This window comes from Ictalurus punctatus, chromosome 1 (assembly GCF_001660625.3).
Source record: "Ictalurus punctatus breed USDA103 chromosome 1, Coco_2.0, whole genome shotgun sequence".
Taxonomy (NCBI): Eukaryota; Metazoa; Chordata; class Actinopteri; order Siluriformes; family Ictaluridae; genus Ictalurus; species Ictalurus punctatus.
Window position 1 is genome coordinate 17959508 of NC_030416.2, and position 9166 is coordinate 17968673.

At 36.2% G+C, this 9166-nt stretch overlaps 1 protein-coding gene across 1 annotated transcript in view; it reads left to right on the top strand.

Moving 5' to 3' along the window:
- The window catches only part of entpd3 (ectonucleoside triphosphate diphosphohydrolase 3), a 17537-nt gene extending 8425 nt beyond the window's left edge, over positions 1-9112 (top strand). Inside the window, exons 4-11 of the mRNA XM_017473895.3 lie at positions 2588-2705; positions 3410-3551; positions 3955-4114; positions 4357-4584; positions 5571-5843; positions 6134-6244; positions 6382-6516; positions 7261-9112. Coding sequence (XP_017329384.1) covers positions 2588-2705; positions 3410-3551; positions 3955-4114; positions 4357-4584; positions 5571-5843; positions 6134-6244; positions 6382-6516; positions 7261-7452 — 1359 coding nt within the window. The 3' untranslated portion in view covers positions 7453-9112. The remainder of the gene's footprint in view (positions 1-2587; positions 2706-3409; positions 3552-3954; positions 4115-4356; positions 4585-5570; positions 5844-6133; positions 6245-6381; positions 6517-7260) is intronic.
- Positions 9113-9166: the final 54 nt, after the last annotated feature.

Below are 9166 nucleotides of genomic sequence, written 5' to 3' on the forward strand. Positions count from 1 at the left end.
GCCTAATCAAACTCACAGATCATTCCCAGAGCATCAGAGTGAAATAGCAATAATCACATTTTATATATAAATATATATTATTGTATTATATATAAAATGTGTATTATATATAAAATGTGATTTTATATATACATACATACATACATACATACATATATATATATATATATATATATATATATATATATATATATATATATATATATATATATATATATATATATATATATATATAGTAATTATTTGTAATTTGTATTTGTAATTATAGGAGAGAAACTGACCAGGTACAAGAGACAAAACTTGGAAATGCTGAGTATGCAAGAGTTAGCATAAACCTGGTACCTGACAGTAATTATTTCACACTAGGAATATTCAGTGTTATTATATGCTCGAGTGAAACTGCAAGCTGTGTACGCTTAAAAGAGTTCAAAAGAATTCTTTGGATAATTAAGTGCTCTTAGCACCCTAAAATGCTTTTTCTTGAAAAACAGAAAGGGAAACACTTTGTCGTAATGCTTTCCATAGAAGGGCTCCTAGAGAGGAATAACCACAGAATCATTTTCTAAGTCTATGGGTGTGGATTTCCCCCTGCAGAGCGTTCATTGATTTGCTATATATTTATAGCTTTAACTTTCTATAACTTCTTAATGTTTAACACAATACCTATTAGATTATGAATCACAGTGGGTTTTCCTCTGCATCTGGGTCTGGGATACCACCACCCATGGTCTGTATTGTGAAGTCATTTTCTGTGTTGGGAAGGTATTTATTAGAAGTAGAGTATGTGTTTTCCATTCGCGCTTCTCATGTCAGAACATGAAGTGGACCGCAGGCAATAATGAACGTCCCTTGACAATATGGAGATGTATTACTGAACAAGGCAAGACTGCATGAGCGTACATTGCTGTTAGTTTCTGTTAGTTTAGTTTTGTTATTTCATACATTTCTTCTGCACAAATATGCACAAATATGCATACTGTTTTGCTTCGCTGGAAGATACACTATATGGCCAAAGGTTAGTGGCTACCAGACCATCACACCCATATGTGGTTTTTGTACATCTCATTCCAGATTTAGTCCCACTGTGCAGTTATAATAACCTACATTCTTCTGGGAAGGCTTTCCACTAGGCTTTGGAGCATGGCTATGGGGATTACTGCCTATTCAGCCACAAGAGCATTAGTGAGGTCGGGCACTGATGTTGGGCGTGGAGGCCTGGGGTGCAGTCCATGTTCCAGTTCATCCCAAAGGTGTTCAGTGGGGTTGAGTTCAGGGCTCTGTGTAGGCCACTCAAGTTCTTCCACTCCAACTTTGGCACATCATGTCCTCATGGACCTCTTTTTGTGCACAGGAGCATTGTCATGCTGGATGTTTGGGATAAGCTCCTTGGTTCCAGTGAAGGGAAATCATAATGCTACAGCATACAAAGACATTCTAGACAATATGTGCATCAAATTATCTAGCAGCAGTTTGGAGAAGGCTATGATGGACTAGTTAAGTGAACGTGTGATGATCAGGTATCCACAAACCTTTAGCCATATAGTGTATGAATTCTGAACCCTGCTCATAAACATGTTATGCTCACTCATTTAGGAATCATTCTCCTCGCTCTCAGGTTTTCCACACTGCCAAACATCATAAATCAATCAGTCTTGGTTATGAGTTTCAGTCAGGAGAAAGTGCCCCACTCTAAAACCACACACGTGGTGCTGATCCATTACAAGCAAGACTATCACCAAAAATTAAGATCATTTATTATATCACAGGGTCTGTGCACATTTGCTTTTAATACACATAGAAGAATTAAACATATGTTGTTTGTTCTGTCAGAAAGTTGTTTATTCTGTCAGAAAGTAGCAGCCAAGCCACAATGAACATCTGTTTTATGATACAAAACCTTGTCCACATGCTACATACGACCCAAATTAAGCACGTAGAAAAGTATTAATAATTTTGTTGGTTGAAAACCATAAGCCATTCTGATTAGTTGACGGCTTTTGGAAGTGATTAAAATCTAATCTGAGAGTGTTAAAATTTGCAAGTGACAAGTGATTTTGATGCAAATGCACATTTTCCAAACACAGAAATGACAGAAAATACTGTCATTAGTGTAATTTGGGGTGTAACCATACAATTCTCTGCATGACCAAAAACAAATCAGAGTACAAGCAGACTGAAGAACGGGCTTGGCTTATTTTTGTGTAAAAAAAAAAAAAAAGAAAGAAAGAAAAAAAAGATCTGTGTGAGAGCAGCGGGAATCATATTTGTGCATTAAGCTATTGCACATAACATCATGAATGTATGTTCAGTGAGCAAAAAAAAAAATTTAGCTACAGTAAATTGATAGAGCTCTAATTGCTGCGTACAACCGGGACTATTTATGACTGAATGTTCCAGTGCCTCTCTCTGTCTCTGTCTCTCTGTCTCTCTGTCTCTCTGTCTCTCTCTCTCTCTCTCTCTCTCTCTCTCTCTCTCTCTGTCTGGCTCTCTCTCTCTCGGTCTCTCTCTCTTTCTTTCTTTCTCTCTCTAATTTCTCTCTCTCGCTCACTCACTCTCCCTCTTTCTCTCTCTCTATCTCTCTGCACAGTATGGTATTGTATTGGATGCCGGCTCCTCCAGAACTACTGTATATCTATATCAGTGGCCAGCCGAGAAAGAGAACAACACTGGGGTTGTGACCCAGACTACAAAATGTCCGGTTAAAGGTGTGGAACAAACATACATCCCCATTATGCACAGTCTGAACATACAGAATTGTGAAGGAAAGCATTCTTTTCTGTGGGATTTCACCCAACACTAAAACTCAGACTAGGCTTTCCTGTGCTGGATGCGAGGCAATGAAATGGGACTGCAATCTTATTTATTGACTGCTTCAACTAATAGGCAAAGATTAAATTCTCTTTGAACAAAGAAACCAGGAGTGTTTCAGCCCACATTGACATTTATAGCTGATTTCATAAAAGCAAACAGAAAGCAATGCCTTGTTTTCAAACCATACATACACTCTCTCTCTCTCTCTCTCTCTCTCTCTCTCTCTCTCTCTCACTCTCTCTCTCTCTCTCTCTCTCTATACATATATATATATATATATATATATATATATATATATATATATATATATATATATATATATATATATATATCAGTTTAGTGATTGATACAACAGAGATTTTGACTGAGCATTTGTTTACATCTGCAACCTCAAGTGAATATTACTCTACATTGTATTCCAACAAAGGTGTGGCCAATGCCTATTAAAAAGCCATTCTCATATGAAGACTGTATGGCCATGCTATTTCTCCTTACACTGTTTCTCAATTATCACATGGTACCTTGTGATAGGTGACATGTATCATATGCTGGATTGTAGGCTATTAAATAAAATGACTATGATCATGTTCACTGACAGGTCCTGGTATCTCAGAAATGAATGCGGAAGCCTGGAACAGCCTTAAAAAGTGTATGGCAGACATAACGGAAGTCATCCCCACACATCAACGTGAATCAACGCCCATCTTTCTTGGTGCAACTGCTGGCATGAGACTGCTCCAGTAAGCGTTTTTTTGTTTTTGTTTTTTTACACAGCTGTTTGTCTGTAACTGTGTGATCAAACCTACTGCTTTCCACATTTAGCACAAAGATTACAATTCCCTTATTATTAAAGCTACATTATTCATGGATAAGCAGTATAGCCTATGTCATCATTTATAATCCCACTATCCAGTGTCCTCCTAAAGAGGATGGGTTCCCTATCAAGGTTTCTTCCTCATGACAGCTCAAGGAGTTTTTCTTGCCATTATCACATGCGGCTTGAACTTTAGGGATCTAACTCTACACCTGGGTTTCTGTAAAGCTGCTTTGTGAAAATGGCTGTTGTTAAAGGTTTCAATACTGGATTGAATTTAATTGGATAAAACCTGACATGTAAAACACTATCACAATATTTGTACACAGACAGAAGAGTCAAGAGAAGTCCAATGCTGTCCTGCGTTCCATACAGGAGTATCTTCAATCTTTACCATTTGATTTCCACAATGCTTCCATCATCTCAGGTCAGGAAGAGGGGCTGTATGGGTGGATCACCGTCAACTACCTGATGGGAAACTTCTTGGAGGTCAGGTCAAGACGGAGCGTCCAGTTCACATTCATCACTCTTTATTATTGCATGTTTTTATACTTTTTCCTCAGGACATTTTTGGGGAAATCTGCACAACAACGGTTTCTAGCATATTTTTATGTCTAGGCTAGTTTGTTGATGTTTTTGAATATCACAAACAAAAATTACAGTACATTTGTAACATTCCCCAGATCAGTAGTATTTATTAAGCTGTGCTTTGTTCACTTTGATCCGTACAGAAAAATATATGGAATGCATGGGTTCATCCTCATGGAGCACGCACCGTGGGGTCATTGGACTTGGGCGGCGCCTCAACTCAAATTGCCTTCATGGCCCCACTTGATGCCAGAGGAGCAGATCTCATCCAAATTTCACTCTATGGCTATGAATACAATGTTTACACACACAGCTTCCTGTGCTATGGCAAAAATGAGGCTGAAAAAAAAGTTTTGGCAGAGCTTGTAAAGGTAACGTTTTCTGATCCTGTAATAACTTTGCACTTAAATGTTAATTGTTGTTGGGGGAACGCAGCTATACAGCCAAGTGCAAAAGTTTGCATAAAGCATAGGACAAAAACAAAAGAATACAAAGAATTGTATATTTTAGTTAGACACTTAGTGTGTTAGGCTTCACAGATGTTCCTTTATAAGTATCAAAGATTTTCAGTTACAGCAGAATATGTTAATATTTTCTTCTTATAGCACCACATTTTATATTAATGCATTTCACTTTTAAGAGTTTGCAATTCTATTTTTTGTAGATAAATTATTATGTAAAGGTGTGTTTTCTTTTCTCGGATCAAAAAACACAGACAATGCAAACACTGCCCCAGCTGTATATGCCGTAATGAACCTTCTCGTGTGTCATCCAAACAAAATATCATTACTACAAAAATACTCTGGCTTTGTGTATTATTATTATTATTATTATTATTATTATTATTATTATTATTATGCAAAGTATGTGAATTACAAATATTCTTTTTTAGAAAGTGCTGAATGCCATCTCAGTATGTGGCCAGTGTTCATCCTGTTAGTGCTTCATTATAGCATTACTGTATCGATCAATCCATTGGACTTGTTTTAATCCTCACTCTAATTACACAAACCAGACTGGAGCAAAGCTGAGTGCAAAATCCCTGCAAAACTTTCCTTGTACTAATACAATAATGTTCATACACAGTCCATTTAAAGCAATGGAGCGAGCTTAATCCTAGCTATATTAATGCTTTCCCAGACTACTCTGACATTAGCAACGTCCTGTTGAGAAGTGGCAGATAAAATTACATTAGCCTTCATTATCTTTCCTCCTTTTTATTTTGCTCTTCTTAGCTAGAAATGATACCATATACTGCATACCACAGATATAGCTGATGTGTCATCTTTTCCTAAAGAGCTAATGAGTTCTTTTTTATGGTATAATAACTAACCTTAACACCTTTTGCCCATCTCAGCTGTACCCTGATTCATCGCGTATAAGTCACCCATGCTACCCTCTTGGCTACAACATCACCATACCTGGAGATGACATCTTTGGCAGTGAATGTACAAAGACTTCTACTCCACTTCGCTATTCCCCAGAGAAGTCCTTCACGTTCTTTGGACAAAGTGATCCAGCCAAGTGCAAAACTTTGGTCAAGAGGATTTTTGACCTGAACTCCTGTCAGGGGAATGAGCACTGCTCATTTAATGGAGTATACCAACCACCTATCACAGGTGACTTCATGGTAGGCATTCTTAACTAATTTATACAATTATGATCATATATCACCAAGCAGATTTCCATTTCAGTCTTTGTGGATTGCTAAACTAAACAAGGAAATGAATCCGACGTACTGAAACCAACGTTTAAGTGCGTTACTTAAATGGAGTTTGCCATCTGATCTTATAATTCATTAAAGAACAAGTTTAATATCAGTATGGTTTGTAGGCATAGTATGCTTAAAGCATATATCCATCATCACAATGACTGCTTTAGTACTGTACTGTTGGTGTTAATGTATCTATTGCTGTTAAGGCCTATGCAGGATTTTACTACACAGCTGGGGCTCTGGATATAAAGGGCTCTAACAGTCTGGAGAAGTTTAACTCCACCGTGTGGTCATTCTGCACTATGGACTGGAAAACAGTGAGTACCTCCCACAGAGTGCCAAAGAGAATGTACTGTACGGTATCTATTTTTTAAAGTGGTTTCTCTTCTATTTGAATTGTGCTGAAAAAGTCAAATGACTGCTGACTGAGACAGATCTGTTTTTTTTTTTCCAGCTCAAGAAAAACTACAACATCACAGAGAAACACTTGAAATCGTATTGTTACTCTGCGAACTATGTTTATACAATTCTCGCAGATGGATACAAGTTTAATGCAGGCAACTGGGAAAAACTTGATTTTCAAAAAGAGGTACGATTATTACATATAAAACACAATCACCCACTTTCATTAAATGCTTTGTCCTGATCACGGTCACGGTGGATCTTATGCCCAGGAGCACTGGGCTTGGCAGCCCTGATACTAATAATTAATAATTATTTTAACTCAGATCTCAGGGTGTAAATATTAGAACACAAGCATCAACCGTACTTATGTTTGGCAAATAACCATAAAAAGCAGATTAATTAAGGCATCATATTAATGTTCACCTGTTCACCTGACCAGGGTAAAGCAGTTCGTAATGAATTAATGAATTAATGAATGATATAGATTGCTGTGAACTTCTTAAAAAAATGAGTACAGATAAAGTAATCATAAGTGCAATTATTTGGTTCATTGTTGAAAATGTATTTATTGAAAAATCAATCAATTCATTAATAATCAACATTAATTAACAGTACATGTGATTTTGTTAATGCTCAGTGTTAACTTACAGTAAATACTGTAAATAATGTTGATTAACAAGGTCTTTACTGTAACACACTCTTTCCAGCCCTTGACATACACAATATACATTCTTTTTTCTTTTTTTTCTTTTAAGATTTTTAAAAATCTTTACTTTTTGAAAAAGACTCATACTGGTCGAGACAGTATTTCGCAGCACATTCCTTAGTCACTGGACCTCCTGTATTTCCTACCCACAGTTCTAAATTTAACAATTTAAAGAGGTAACAGTAAATTCACCATTAAAATGTAACTGCTGGTGTTTTGCAGGTAAATAAGACGAGTATAGCCTGGTCCCTGGGCTACATGCTAGCTCAGTCTAACATGATCCCTGCAGAGGCAAAGCTCCTGCAGCTACCCATTTCCAACAGTGTGTTCGCTACTCTGCTCTTCCTGTTCTCCGCTCTCACCATCATCACTCTTATGTTCCTCATTATCAAACTGGTGCAGATGTTTTACTGATGTCTCTGAAAGCCCTACTCAGGAGCCTAGTGATCGCCTTTGAGCAACAGCACTAGAAAAAAAGCACAATGAAATGCAGGAAAACCTTTGTTTACCATGCTGTCTGTGCTACTGGTTCAGCTATTCCTGACAGGGCCCAGAAACAGGTTCACACTACAGTATTCACTGCCTGAAGTCTTGCCATCTCCACCAAAGAGATGCACAATAGCACATGTAACCTCTTCTATATTATTTCAGCTAAATGAGAGATTCATCTTTATTGCCAGAATGCAAAATAAAATATAGCATTTATGATGGTCTGCTACTGGGAACGAGGTCAAAGCACTTTGCAAAGAAGCTGTTTGAAGGGTTTATCATTTATACATTTGCTGACTGTGTTTAGATTTCATTAATTCAGTGACAAGTGTCAAGTTGAAGACACTTAAAAGGAAACAACGTGACGGTATTTCAAATTTAATGGGCTTCAACAAACTATGATTTCATATTGCACAAATGTTCATGTAATTCAAATGAATCTACATGATTAACACTGTAACTAAATGTATCAAAACAGGTTATTTCTTGCTGACAATTGTTCAGTTTAAACATGCTTCTACTGTGCTTCAATATGCAAATCATTGCTTAAGACACAAAGTTGTGTGTGATTGTGGTAGATGTTTCACAATCTATTTCATTTCATACTGGAATATTACTGTAATGAGAGCGAATAGCAATACAGTAGAATTGTGACAGTATGTCTAGTAGTGTTCCACATGCATTTTAGAAAGGCTCAAAGCAGATTTATCATATTTAGAAAGTGAATAATTAATATTTACTAAGTGATTGTGTTTGCCAGTGCTACTACTAAAACTGCTCATCTCTATCCACTCCATCTTCATATTCCCTATTTTGACAGGTTTACTTAACATTGATGTGTTTTCTAGATTGAGCGTGTTAGAGTTGCAACATAAAGGCTCTAATTTGTGGATTTAATATGCAGCAATATAACAAACCAAGCCAAAGTCATGAATAGTAACTTGTAAATAATAATAATAATAATAATAATAATAATAATAATAATAATAATAATAATAATAAATCTACATGTAGCCTGTAGCATGTAGAATTTTCAGGGTAATATTGTTCTGTAAATAAAATGCACTAAACTTGACTTATAACATATCATACTTACCCCTAAACCTAACAGAATACTATGGAAAAAAGAGGAAACAATCCTTGCTTTCACCAACATTAATGAAATTTTGGTAAAGCAAAGGTTTACATAGTTGTTTTCACAGATTTGTACAGGGTATTGGTTAAGCAAGTCTAAAATATAATAATAATTAAAAAAAAAAAAAAAAAAGTCTATACATTCTGATGGGAGATGATATTGTTCAGGATATGGATTTCTCCTCTCGGAATTGAGAAAGCATACTTAAAGCATCCAACATTTTTGTTGTGTGTTATATGTTTGTCTCGTTGCCTTGCATTGTGGGTTTAAAATAGGTTTGAATGCATGTCATATTTCAGCGCACATTTTTGTGAAATGATAATAAACTTCACTGAATGTTAAAAAACAAAAAGATTCTCTGTATGATGTTTATATTGGTTGTTGTTTTCCATAGATGGATCAAATAAAATACAACCCCAATTCCAAAAAAAAGTCGGGACGATTTGCAAATCATTGCATTCTGTTTTTATTTACATTTATTTACATTTTACACGGCATCCCAAC